This window comes from Spea bombifrons, chromosome 11 (assembly GCF_027358695.1).
Source record: "Spea bombifrons isolate aSpeBom1 chromosome 11, aSpeBom1.2.pri, whole genome shotgun sequence".
NCBI classification, from domain to species: domain Eukaryota; kingdom Metazoa; phylum Chordata; class Amphibia; order Anura; family Pelobatidae; genus Spea; species Spea bombifrons.
In genome coordinates, this window is record NC_071097.1 from 11,653,851 (window position 1) to 11,668,409 (window position 14,559).

The 14,559-nt window shown below is 39.1% G+C and overlaps 1 protein-coding gene across 1 annotated transcript in view; it reads right to left on the reverse strand.

Annotated features, from left to right (window-relative positions):
- Positions 1–1,139: 1,139 nt before the first annotated feature.
- Positions 1,140–14,559, reverse strand: part of ADAMTS14 (ADAM metallopeptidase with thrombospondin type 1 motif 14) — a 106,343-nt gene continuing 92,923 nt past the window's right edge. Inside the window, exons 18-22 of the mRNA XM_053450665.1 lie at positions 13,716–13,848; positions 6,528–6,735; positions 5,607–5,736; positions 4,112–4,225; positions 1,140–1,820 (exon numbers count right to left, since the gene is read on the reverse strand). Coding sequence (XP_053306640.1) covers positions 1,288–1,820; positions 4,112–4,225; positions 5,607–5,736; positions 6,528–6,735; positions 13,716–13,848 — 1,118 coding nt within the window. The 3' untranslated portion in view covers positions 1,140–1,287. The remainder of the gene's footprint in view (positions 1,821–4,111; positions 4,226–5,606; positions 5,737–6,527; positions 6,736–13,715; positions 13,849–14,559) is intronic.

Here is a 14,559-nt window from a genome sequence, read left to right on the forward strand (position 1 = left end):
TAGTCCTATAGATAGTCCTTCATAGCTTTTCTTGTTAAATATTATTATCGTATTTGCTCGATTAAAAGACAACACCCCAAAATTTTAATATTATTTAGGAAAAAAGAAAAAGCTTGGATATAAGAGAACCCTATAGGAAAAAAGTTTAACTAGTATACATTAATTCAGATGTAAACTATTTTTTCATATTTAGTAAAAACTATAATTGAGAAAAATGCATTTCTTGTTTTTATTTCCTTTTATTTGCCAACCTGCTCCCCAGTTATGCACATCCTAGACTTGACAATGCACCTCCGGACTTGTCCCCCGTGCTCCAGACTCCCTCATGTCTAGTGGGGCAGCTGGTGGACATAGACAACCTCTGCTGCTGCTGGGCACGTCTGGCCAGGGCTTTTATGACGGAGCACCAGAGGGTCATGTCACACCATGCCAGCGCTCCGCTCGGCACTGGCTGAAGTGCCGAGCAGCAGCGGAGGTTGTTTGCGCCCATCACGCAGATGTCCTGTGGTGGATCTGGATCTTAGTCTTATAGCCAGACCTCTATTTGAAAGGTTATCTGCAAAAAACTTGCCTTATATTCGAGCAAATACATCATGTAGGTGAGCATAGTAACATCAGTAAAATATATATTGCCTTTGGTTTTATTTTACAATTAGAGGGTTCAGTTGATCTCTTCAGCAACATAAGTTTAAGGCTACTATATTAACTACAGTAGATTGTGGTCATTAGCACAGGGCTAATAGAACAAACCATGGGTCTGCTTATCATGGAGACTTGGAGAAGTTGAAAATCAAAAACTGCAGTTCACGGCAAATGATCGAACTTCACTGAGGTACACACAACCAATCGGTACAAAATACAGCACCACTTATCTAGAATTGGCTTTTTTAAATCTATTAACGCAAGAAAGCACCATGATACACGTTCTTCATAGTCTTGTTTTTTTTTTCTTTCCTTTTTTAGCACAAATTATGCACCGGCTGGTCAGGAGAACTGAGGTGAGATGTACAAGTATTTTCTTTTTTTTTTGTTCTAAATCCAGTTGATAGCACCCTTACAACAACATAAAGTGCAATTTACTTTGCACTATGAGGTAAAAATCACTGGGCTGTATTGTCATAATGCCCAGAGGATTCATATTTATTTTCAGCATACAAACTTCAGTCATTTCCTTAAAAAAAAGTGCTACAGGCAAATTGCAAAAGAGCCTATTTCTTTGCTATTTTGTTTGTCTATTCCAAATGAAGCTGTTCAACTTTTCCTAAATGTTTTGCGGTAAGCAGTGATTCATGTTGCCATGGAGGTGATTTTCTCACTGGAACCAGTATGTACATCTTGGACACTTTCAGAAGATAGCAAAGGACTGGCCTTGTTTTGTTTATTAACTGTTTTACCCAGTTGTGTAGCAGGGTTTTCTCCATGTCCACTGAGATTTTCTGTTAATCTCCGTTTTCCTAAATCTGTGGAGAAAGTATTATTGCCTGAAGTATGTAAGGTGGAATCACCTCCTGGAGTATCATTGGTTGCTTTCGTGTTGTGTTGAGCTTCTGAAACAGGCAACTGAGGGTCTACTGGAGTATTGTCTATTGAAGCCTCAGTCAACCTGCTGACAGTTGTAGTTGGAATGGGACTTGGCAGGGCTGCACCTTCAACTTCCCTGAATTCTAACGCAGCATGCTCTGAACTTGGAGTCAGGCTAGTAGGGGCAATCTTTTTCCCGCAAGACTCACAACACAGCTTATGGTATCCAGGTATTGAACAATAGCGAGCTAGGACTTCCATTTGGCAAAATATGGATTTGTCTCCGTGGCATAAATCTTCTGCAGAAGAAAATATATAAACATATGGTTACACCCATCACTCTGGATATTCTCACTATTAATGCTATAACACATAATCTATATTGTTATATGCACAATGGAATTACAAGTACATAAAAGAATATTGCTCTGGCTTTGTATCTGGCTGTAAATTGTACTTTTTGTAAAAAAATATCAGAAGAGAAATAACTATATTAACACAACAAAAATATCACTAATCATTAATAAAACATGTGTTTATTCGCTTAAGAGGGGGTTGGCAGTTCTGTTTTAACTCTTTCAATTCATTAGTGAAGTTTATCTTCAATAATATAGTACATAGTTCAATAAGTGGTCTAGATTGATATAGAATCATACAAGCTGCTCTTAGAGCAGACCATAGGGGAGTGTCATCGAAGGCAGGGAGATGAAATTGAATCTCTCCTGCCAATTTCCTTTTGATTGAATAAGCCCCAATGTTTTAATGGGCATCCTTAAAATTGGACCATGACTTCAAGATGAGGGGATGTGCTTGAGTCTCCAAACAACAATGCCCCTGCACCTCATTTTGCTTATTTTTGATTCAAAAAGCAGTGGTGACTTCAGTGCGGGGCAGGAACGCTGATCTAGAATGGCTTTGCTTAAATATAGCCCATGAACAATAGTCAGCAAAAACAAATCTTTGTGGCAAAGTAATGGAGTCTGTCTTCATAAGTGGCAGATTGGAACGCTCATTATTCCCAGCATGGGGAGGGTTAATTGCTGGAGGTCAGCAAGGTGGAGCCAATTAACCTGCACTCAGGTGGTTAAAGGGGCGGCCGTTAGAGCCATTAGTTGTCTGGGAGTAGGGTGAGAGGCAGGGAAGCCAGAGGCCCTCAGACTGTATCAAAAGGATTTGTTTTTGTTTTGGTTTATTTACACTATGAAGTGCATTGCTGTGGACTGTACAATTCTGCAATAAACCACATCTTGCTTTTATTCTGCTGGTGTTCGGAGTTTCTTGTTTTGATCGAGCCATCCTGCCACATCTTGAATAAATTATGTAGATTTATGTAGGTTCAAATGTTAATTTCACTCTACTTTGAAAGACAACATTTTCACCGCAATCAAAACAATGGCTTCTCTCTTATAGAAGCAAAAGTTATTTTTTACTTGCTCTGGGGAATGTCCAGGAAACAATTTAGATTTACTTGGATGCACATTGTTTTCTGTAGCTGTCTAACAGACAGCAGGTGAGTTGCAGGCACAGAATGATGTCAGGGTGCAACAATATGCTGAGGATGTCGACAGAGAAACCTTCTCTTACTACTTTTTTATTTTTTTTAACAAGCTTTGTGAATGCACTCACTGAAATTGAACTAACATACTTGGACTGCTGTGATATTATTTTCCTTCTGTCTCTGTTGCATTAACACACATGTGGTCTAGGGTAAAATTCATGAGCCCACAACAACAACTAGGGTTGCCGCCACCACCAACCCCGTAATCAGCCCTTTGAAGCCTGTATTTTTTTTTGTGACAGGAGGAGCAGACTTACTAAAAAGGGTGGAGCTTCCTCTTCAGCAACAAGCACCAATAGAGAGATAGGTGAGGGACTACCTTGCCATCTACCACATCTCTCATTCTCCCAGACACTCCCCCAAGTGCCTCTGTTTTGACATGGCCCTTCCTTTTCATTCCTGCTTCCTCGGAAGGAGGAGGAGGGGCTGAGTGTGTGTGATGGCCGGGTGTGATGAGAGTGAGGTGTAATGTGTGATAGCTGGGTATGATAGGCCTGATGTGTGATGGCTGGGTGTAATAGAAGTGTGGTGTGATGTGTAATGGCTAGGTGTAATGGTCATTAGATGCAATGGTTGGGTGACATAGGAGAGGTATGTGTGATTGGGATGAGGTATGATAGGGGTGAGGCGTGATGGGAGTAATGAGAGTATCTTGCTTGCTATATAATGATTGTAATCATACTGTACCAACCTCATTGTCTGGATCACTATATAATGATGGGAGTTGTGGTGTACCATTGCCCAGGGTCCATTCAATATTTAAGACATCCCTGCTTATCTGTTGTTCTTAAACAAGCTTTCTCAAGTTTTGGGGGTATTGGAAAAATAGCTTATTTAGATTACACTAAAAATAAATATGGAGATCATAAAAATATATCCCCAATAACATTATATATGTATGCATTCATGTCTGCACATACACAAATATTACTATTTACTCCCGATACCAGCTAATCACCATAGACAGCTACCTAGTTATATGCGCACTTCCCATGTTATTAAAAAAAAAAAGTGGATTTAACTAAAACGTACTTGAAGAAATCTTGTTGACAGGATTTTTTGGTGGATTTGGTGGAGGAACCCATGGTACCTTTGGGGTTATAGAATCAAGATCTTCTGCATGTATTGGGAGCCCTTGAGATTTTCCTGAAAATGAAGAAGCAACATGGTACAATTTAGCAACAGAAGAGGACAGTGTCATGTACTGTGGAAATAGCCAATATACTACTCGTTTCTTGTGCAGTTTGATAAATAAGAAATGTGAATGGAAAATACAGTCTGTAAGCATTGTCAGGACTGGAAAACCACTACACATTGTGTTGCTTACAGCTGTTAAGAATGAAAAGGCTTTTACTCCTATGGCATTACTGATTACCTCTGGCAGGCTGTCTGATCCATCCCTAGAGCCCTTTTGGTCTCCATATCTGAACTAGAAAACACTTTAGTGAAGCTTTAGAAGAAGCTTCATTTTATCTGTGGCTTTCCATTTTTATTTCCATTGGATTTTCCAATATTTATGTTTATGGATGAACCTATTTATACCACAAACTGTACCTCATTTACTTACATTTTGTTGTAATGCTGTTTAAAGTAGTCTAAAAATATATTCTCTACATCCTATTATACAGTGTTGTACAGTTTTTACCTACAGTATGTCTGAAAAATGACACACTAATAGTAGTAATGAAAACAAGTAGAATTATCAATGCAGAAATTTTACAGGTTGCTTAAAAGCATAGAGAGTCTGCCAGTCTGCCTCCCAGATATGCCTTTTAAGCCCCCTATATGCCACTCTGTCCCCCAGATATGACTTATACACCTCTATATGCCACTTCGCCTCCCTGATTTTCCTTTTAACCCCCATATGCCACTCTGCCTCCCTGATATGCCTTTTAACCCTTATACGCCCCTCTGCCTCCCTGGTATTTTTTAACCCCCTATAAGCCACTCTGCCTCCCTGATATTCTTTGTAACCCCCTATATGCCACTCTGCCTCCAGAAAGCCTTTATACCCCCCATATGCCACTCTTACCCTCCCCTGACTTACCAGTACTTCCCTAGACTTCTCCCCGTGCTGCAAATTCCTTGGTGTATAGTGGTGGCAGCTGGTGGAGGTCTGTGCGATGCGAGCAGACAACCTCCGCTCCGTCATACAAGCCGGCAGCAGCGGAGGTTGTCTGCGCGCATCGCACAGACCTCCACTGGCTGCTGGAGAGGAGGATTTAGGTTCCCTGCAGCGCTGCAGGGGGTCTGGATCTTAATCTTGTAGTCAGACCTCTATTTGAGGTCTGATTAGAAGACGACCTTGAATATAAGATGATGGTTATTTCTCAGAGCATTTGCTTTGAAAGAAACCTCGTCAATCGAGCAAATACGGTAAAATAGTGTTGTAAATAAATGTGTAGGTTAAAGCAAAAATAAATAAACAGCTCTGGTAAAATATGACAAATAAGACAATGATTAAATTCTTTGTACCTGGAAAATGGGCAGACTGTTTGGTTTTTATTCTATGTCTCTAATATTTTACCTGGACAAGAAGCCATCTTGCACACCTGAATGGTTTCTGGCTTGTCTCCATCACATTGTCCAATGACATTATCACTGGCCTTGCACACCACTTGGCGCTGCTGAATACCTTCTCCACAGCTAGATGAGCACTGTAAAAGCCACACAAGATGAAATAGAGAACTACGTCACTTGAGAGAAAGTGTAGAGCAAGTGCAAAATATATTTTATTATATTATGTATTTATAATATTATATTTCTAATATAATATATTATTTATAATAATTAGTATTATGCAAGTGCAGAATATATTTTACAATACACTGCTTTCTTACCAATTCATAACAGATAAATCACCAGTTCCATAAATTAGGTTATCAAAGAAAATGGAAATTTAAAAAATGTCTGCACTGCTTATTCCCAGTTCCACAAAGGGTATAATTGCCAAAGTATTTTAATAGTTGCCCTCTGACATGTTAAAAAGTCAAAATTCCACTTTTATTTCATATTGATCCTTTTTCCCGTGTTACTCACGTCAAGCTTTGTCTAAAATGCAGGGCATTTTTGCAATAAATGGCAGAACAGTTAAGGTTCTGAAAGTTTACATACGTATTTCAATTTCTACACATTCATAAGGTAAGAGAGTGCTCCTAATCTCAGCTCGTTACCTGCATAAAAGACACCTGGGAGCCAGACATCTTGCTGATTGATAGGGGACCAAATACTTATTTCACTGAGTAAAATGCAAATCAATTTATAACTAATATCTGGATTTTGTTGTTGTTATTCTGTCTCTCACTGTTCAAATAAACCTACCATTAAAATTATAGACTTATCATGTCTTTGTCAGTGGGCAAACATACAAAATCAGCAGGGGATCAAATAATGTTTTCCTTCACAGTATGTCTTACTTTCCTGGTATACCTGATATGATAAGACTCACCTGTGACCAAGCCCCCGTCCTCCACAGTGCTGGACAGGGTGTGCGGTTACAAGGACGTCTTGGTTCTGGACGTTCCGCTGTACAGTATTTGGTATGAACAGTTCTGTTTGTTCCATTCTGCAAGTGCTGTACACATTGAACTACCCTGGTCTGTATACCAAGTTTGCCACAAGTTTTGCTGCATGGCCCCCATTCATCAGCCACCCACCTTAGAACAGGAAATAAAAAAAACAGTATTTAAACTGCCTCTTTTCATTAATTTGTGATTTCATTATTTCTTTACTGATGCAGCATAATGTATAAAACCGTAAAGCATCATCCATGCCATATTTTTTATGCATCACTAAATATACATAAACTTCACCATCAAGGATTGATCAATATTGACATTACAAAATAACTTATGGCAAAAGGCAGCTGTCAACTCTCTAGCAAATTAACAAATAGCAAGCAAGCAAAAAAAATGCATGCACACAACAAGCATTTAAATACATGATCTCACAAGCTGATCAAAATAAGATTAATTACACATGTTAACAGCCATATGAAAGATCAGGAAACCTATGGACTTTCAATGATTGCTTTTATATAGCAGAGATCTATGAGAGCTGAAGGCTGTTCAGGAAGGTATTCATTTCTTCTTTGGTCAGTTGGTGAGTTGAATAATCTTTTAAATTATAAAAATTAGAGCAGTAGTCTACAAATGTATCAGGAATTTGGGCCAAAGTACATTTTATGCATTTGCAAGAAAAAGGTCTCTTACAAGTGGATGCAGGACAAACCAGACATATAGGAATTAAAATTTCAGGATAGCTTCTGGAAAGAGTTTACCGCTATTAAGGAGTGTTTCTAAAATATTGAGTTGTGGGGTGTGCGGAAGAATCTATTTCGGGATTCGCTGTAGTTCAAAAACAGAACTGAACTGGAATTAGAGGCATATACATCAATTACCGTATACAGTTGGTTATTGATGGTAAGGATGGCTATGATGAATTGCACCTTGGGATCATTTTTATTATAGTGCTTTGTAGCCCCTAGAGAATTGTGTAGTAATATCCCCACTCTCTTAGTATGGGCTGTGGAGTAGAAGGATGTGGTAAAATGCTTTGAATGGAGCTTTGGAATTGTATCTGTTACAAAATGAATTTCCTGCACAAAAACCAGAACCTTAATATAGATTAAGATTTAACAGCTTCATGAAATAGCATCCGCCTCTTATGCGGCGAGTTTAAGCTTCTAGCATTAATTGAGAGAATTTGTAGGCCCATTTTACTGTTAGGAACGTGTAGCTGTTACTAGCAGTATAATAATGTGAGTTTCCATGAACAGACTCTTCAGTATCAAGCTGCATCTTGTCATAGTTTCTGTACCTGTATAGCAATATAAGAGTGGTGTATAGTCAGTTCGACCCTTAGAATAGGAAATGGAGAGGACTGGAGGGGGGAAAACATGGAACAGTAAAGAAACTAAAACACAAGTTAAAAAAAACAAAAAAGTAATCCCACAGTGAAGTGTGCAAGAGTTTAGTGCAAGTATAATTATATATATATATATATATATATATATATATATATATATATATATATATATATATATATATATACCATGTAGTATACAGTAACACTGGGCTAATTCCCAAATGGGATGGGGTGGTTGGTAGCAGTAAAGGAACTGCCATCAACCAGTCTGCGGGTGAAGGCCATGATAACAGTCACTTGTGAAATGTTAAGGTAAAATAGCTTTGTTGTATGTGACAGAGAAATAACAGAAGCATAAACAACAAGAATACAACTCCTGCCCGCAGCAACACTGCTACCTGCTCCACTTATGTGACTTCCCTCAAATCACATTTATATCAATCACATTAGGGCATATTATACAACCATGGAGCCTATCAAGCTAATGCAAAATGAAACCTCTAAACCCTGTAGTATAACACAGATTGTACTCGAGTCAGATGGAACAAAATCCCCAAGATTGCAACAACCGTCAGTAGCAGAGTGTAAACAGTTCAACGCGCATGAAAACTGTCCCATATTGCATTCCATATGTTCATCTCTTAGAGGGGAGTTTTTGGCCATGGCTATATCACATCAAAAATATTTTCATAGTCCGCCACTCAATTAGTTTCCTTTTTGGATCTCATGCTTCTAGTGGAAGTTACCTCGGTGTCCTAGTGGGAAATCTTGTAGTCCTGCAGCTAGCTTGATAAGGCCAACCAACTGATCTGCTGTATTGGGGTCACGTTGACTGAACCGGCACTGTTCTCAAGGTAGGAGTGACTTAATAGAAAGAGCCTGCAATTTAGCTCATATGTGATAGCCACTAAAATAACTGTTTTAGGTATAAGAAATGTAAGTGGAACTTTATACAAATGTTTGAATGGTGTCTATGTCTTAATTAGGCTGGATAAATATACATTTGGGTTAGATGAAGGTAAGATCTTTTTTCTGGGTCTGATTCTACAGAGCACTTTCACAAAATGCTTACCCAAGGGTGAAATGCTAGACACCAATTCAGAAATTTGCTTAAAAAAGTGACATGAACCTTCAGAGTAGCTGAAAAGAGAGACCTACCGAAAACCTCATAGTCAGAGAATTGTCCAGACCTCTTACATGAACTATACTGAAATGTGAAATGTGACCTTCTGCCCATCTGGCTATTCTCTGAATGTAGACTAACACTTCTGGGACCACCTTGTTTGTTCAAGTAGGCTACTACTGTGCAGTTGTCGGACTGGATCTTTATAGCCTTCCTGTCAATTCCTTTTGCATGAGGCACTCAAATTCACTGCTTCATAAATTTCATAGATTTGCTTTTTACAATATTATTGAGCTTATATATTGCACCACAGACCTGTCCCAAAGCTGAATGGAAAAACAACCACAAGGTGTGAGAGAAAAACAGATCTACTCTGTTACTAAGTCTTTCAAATAAGCCTATGGTAGTGGTGTGCTTCTTGCAAAGAAGAAGGAAAGAGCCAAGAGAAAAAGTTATGGAAAACAGAATCTGAAACCTGGGAATGCAGGTGACCAGATAAAGTGCCTGCTCTACAGATTTAGCAGTAAACCAATGTGGAATATTGGGATGTGGAAGTAAGTCTAGATTCCAGGGAACCCTCATCAGAAACTGACACTGTGCCTGACAGTGGCTCCAGCTTGGCCAGAGTTTTTTTGCTACACAACTTGCAGTCCTGCATAGGGCTGCAACAAAGGATTATTTTATAGTCGATTAGTTGGCCGATTAGTTTTTTTGATTAATCAATTGAATAAAAAAATGCCTTTTTTTGTTAATTTAAAATAATTTAATGATGGGACCAGGGAAGTTAATGATGGAAACTGGAGACTGGATCAGACCGAGAAACCCCGTCTGGTCTACCGGAACCAGACTCCCATGGACTAGCCAGCTATGGGGGTTCTACAAGCCAGGAAACGCTCGATGCTCCTGACCTATCCGGAACTGTGCGGCGGCTAGGAACCGTGCGATGCCCACCGACAATTGGAACAGCATCACTATGGATGCCCTTTGCCCCACCACGTTGCTCTTTTGAGGGCACATTAAGCACGTTGTGGGCAACACTCGGTGGCGGTTACAGAGAGGAAGCTCATTCGCGAACCCTAGTTTTATTACCAATCTTTAGGACCGGGTTTACCCAGCCACAGCTATGTAACTCTGGCCTGGCTACCACGCGGACTATTCCCGGGGCTGTTTCCGACGCTGTTGCTCAGGGTCCCGGCGTTAGATCACGTTGCTTTTTGGTTCATAACATCTTCGGACCCCGAGCTGTCCATTGGTATCCCGGGATTGACGCCACTCCCTCGGGATAACCCGACCTTTGTCGGGTGGGCATTGCTGGCAATAGAGCCGGGCAGTCTGATGGTTGATCAAATTATACCTTTAATGCTATCATGCTTGCTGTATATATATCAGTGCTGTCAAGAGAGTTCTGTTTTACCCGTACACTTAAATCTCGGCTAGAGCTTGGGGGAACATGAAGGGTTAATCCCTTGAGCGATTAAGCTTCTAGCTGCAAGGAAGATCTCTACGGCGGAGCTACTCAGTCCGAGTACGGGTCTCCATCACACAGACCATATCTTGAACTCCGTTCTATTACATCTCTTCTGTGTCTAAAACTATGGAATGCACCTTCAACCCCACCATCTTGTTTTGAACTTCAAAAACACACAAGGGGTGGCTTGCTACTGAGCTCCTTTATTAGACCAGCATCCAAAAGATCATGTTCCATAATGCCAGAAAGGAGACCTCCAGGATCTTAGTATTTCTACCTCAGAGTGAATAAAAGGATGTTCTGAACCAAAATGCTTAATGAACCATATTCTTCTTGTTCTCTGCATATTTTGGAGAATATAATATTTCACAGGGCTATTATGTCATACCATACTTTAGCAAAGGAAGTTCTATTAAATTCATCTGCCTCTTCCAAAGTGCTTCTCTCAATTTGTTCCAAATCTCATCTGAGTCTTTAACTATTCTATAGTTTTCTTTATTGACATTAAGTGGTCAGCATTGTGGTTTCTGTCAATCCATTCAATAATGTTCTTTTTTTAAATTCAACATTGACAGAAATAACAGAAATGAGGTGAAGCTCCTACTGAATTTGCTCCACAACTCTGTTGCATTTAGGATTATTTTGCGGTCTGCTTCATTTTTTCCGCAAGAGAAATTACCATCTACTTAGATACATCTGACTCAATCCAAGGTAATATCAACTTCAGAACAGAAAAAAAACTGATGTCAAAGAACCATTTTGAAAGAACATCCAATGATTTTCAGTATTATCTCTAACTGCATCGTCTTGACCTGTTTCCACTTACAGAATTAATCAAACACTGCATCCAAGCCTTCTTAGTCATCAGAGGCTCCATATGCAACCTCAAGTTAAACCAGCAATTCCTGGAGGCTAATCATCCTGAAGAATGCAGAGTTTACGGTATTAGGTCCTGATCGTAAGATAACTTGTCTACATCTGAGCAGCCCTGGATCTTCTTTGCTAAATTGTATACAGTCCAATGTCTCTCTAATCCAATCTCTCTCTGATTCAAAGAGATCAGAGCAGACAGTAATTATATGGTAACTCGAGAAGATCATCTGCAACTTTCATGTTTTCATTTTCACGCCTCACATTTTTATTTATTTCAGCCTTGGACGTTAAAACATTATAGTTTTCCTACAGCTGCAGACTGCAGAGTCTTTTTCCAGCTTGTTGTGATGACTCCTTTTTTTCTCAAATTGACTTGGAAGCTGTTCTATCTGAAACTCCAGTTCCTGCAGAAGTAAAACATCTTTCTTTGCTTTCAACTTCATATTCTTATTCAGTATTTTGGGAGCATTTTATTCCATTTCCAAGGTTTTTATCAGGTTTTTTTTACCTCACTGATGGCAAATTGTTGCTGCACAAATTTTCAATGTCGGATGTTTTCTGGCCCATGAAGAATTTGGTGAACATAAAAAAGAATTTGGCTTTCTTATAGGTGGCTTCTCCATTCTTCTGCTTTCCCAGGGAAAGCACATATTTACATTATTCTCTGGACTATCTGTAAACTCTTCCACACTGTCAGAGACCCCAACAGAGTCACTCACTGGAGTACCTGCTAATATCAGGTGCCTGGTCCTGTGCCTCTCCTTCTGCTCCCTCCTCCGCTGCTTCCCGAATGGACGTTCCTATGGGAGCACACACTCTCAACGAAGTTTATTTGTCCCTGAGTGGAGGAGACAAGGAGCACACCCAGGTGACGTCATGCGCGGGGGCACGAGCGGCAAGTTTAAAACCCAGCACTGAGTTTCGCTCAGTGCTCAGTTATTGTGCCATTTTGAGCTCCTCTCTGCTTGCAGTTTCTATGTTTGGATATATATTTTTGCGGACCTTGGATTCCCTATTGACCGTACTGACTTCCGTGAACCTTACCCCAGTTTTCCTTTACTGACCTTGCTGACTCTGGCTATCCTTTTTTGACCTCGGTGACATTTGTGATCCCTGGAGAAGTTCCTTACTTCTCCCTGTATTTCATCTGCACTACTATCTACTCCCAAGCTGTTGCTATCCTGCATACCAAACTCCACATCCTCCTAAATCTTACACACACACTATAAGCTATTTTATATGTATTTGCAAATCTCTTTTTGGCAACTTCCTTCCTAATATCAAATTTTTCATGCACAACCTGGGCAATTAAAGTGCCATCACTCTAAGCTGCTTTATGTTAGACATGATTTGCTATAAGATTGGGTAGAAATTGAATTCCCTGCTCTGTGCAGTAGGTGGATTTATTGAAATTCAGTATTTCGATAGTAAATATACAGTATGTGACTGCATCACTGGTCATCATTAACCAAATACTGCAACTTGCATCGGTACAAGCACTTATCAGCTGAAAACAACCCTGCAGAAATCTTATCTAGCACAGGAATTCTGAATATGGTGCTTGTTGACAGATATGCTTTAGCCAAAGTGTTACTGAGTTTAGAAATGACATGGATTCTGCTCAGTGGCTGTGTGACGCATTTACTCTCAACTTTGTTGAATGCTGGCTCCCCGTTCATTTTTAAATTTTGACTTGCCTTAATCCTGTTGCCCGCCAAACGCAAAAAGTATACAGATTTTATTGGATCTGGCTCTGCACATCTGAGTGCAGTCATGTTCCCTTGCTCAATTTTTGTGCTTCTGTTTGCAATTTCTACATTTTTTTTTTATTTAGTAGTGATCCATGACAATAAACCACAGAGCAGAAACAAACATTTACTTGGTTCTACTGACCTGAATGGTCAATATTATTATTATTATTTATTGTTTTATATGGCGCAATCAAATTCCATAGCGCTGTACAACGGGTTGACAGGACATAACAAGTAGTATGTAACATAATATTTGACTTACAGAGACAACAGATGAGGAGGACCCTGCTCAAATGGGCTTACAATCAATAGCACCTCTTTACAATGCAGTGATCTCTTTACAATACAGTAATACAATATAGTGATGCAACCAGTCTACATTTGTATTTTATAAATTCAAATGTTATGCCTTTTATAAATTACCCTGAAATAACATTAACCATGTCGATCCAGGCACCAACCATAGGTTGCTTTAAATTACATTTATTATATTGCATTCATGATAACAGAAGCTATGACAGTTTTGTTCATTGAAAAATTATTTATTTGGCTTACCCGGGTTGGGAGCACTCCTGAAGGTTACATCGTCTACGAATTGGCTTTGGCTTTTTACTAATGTCACAGAAATTGCGGTGGACCATTCGGTTATCCCCCTTTCTGCGACATCCATACTTTGTGTATTGAATACCTGTGTGTTAGATCAAGATACAGTCCAATTTTACAACTAATAGTAGCAAGTAAAAATATTTATAATATATGTTTAGGTTATTATGTAGTATCCTGTTCAATCCTATTTTCTGTTGATATACAGTTTGACTTTTACTGTAGAATTTCGCATTTAGGAGGGAACTTATCTTTATCACTAATTTATTAACATTGATCATTTACTCAACTCAGTAATGTGAGTACCTGCATTCTTACAAAAGCACCTTGTTGGTCACAATTTAGAGGTTTTACTGCAGGAAGAAGATTTTAATTGATGCTGGATGCAATGTTACCATATAGTGCTCTGTGTTATTAAAAGTATTTATGTTATCCTAAATATATCTAAACGTTTGTTTAAACTGGATAAAGCATTGGTTTTGGTAAAAATGGGCTACAAATGTACGGAGACAAAACTATCAGGAAATGTATGCCTTAATAGATATTGAGCTGTAAAAACTAGGGATGCACCAAAATAAAAAATTCTAGGCCGAAACCGAAAATGAACCCCCCTCCTTAAAAAAAAAATAAAAAATAACCACACTTAAAAGTAAGTAGCACACCAAAATTGGACAAAAAATGCAGTAACAATATTAATATATATGATTGCTAACAGCAATCACACTCCTATCATGCCCAGATTCTAGCATGCCTTGGCATGATAGGGGTGTGATTGCTGTTAACAATCATATATACA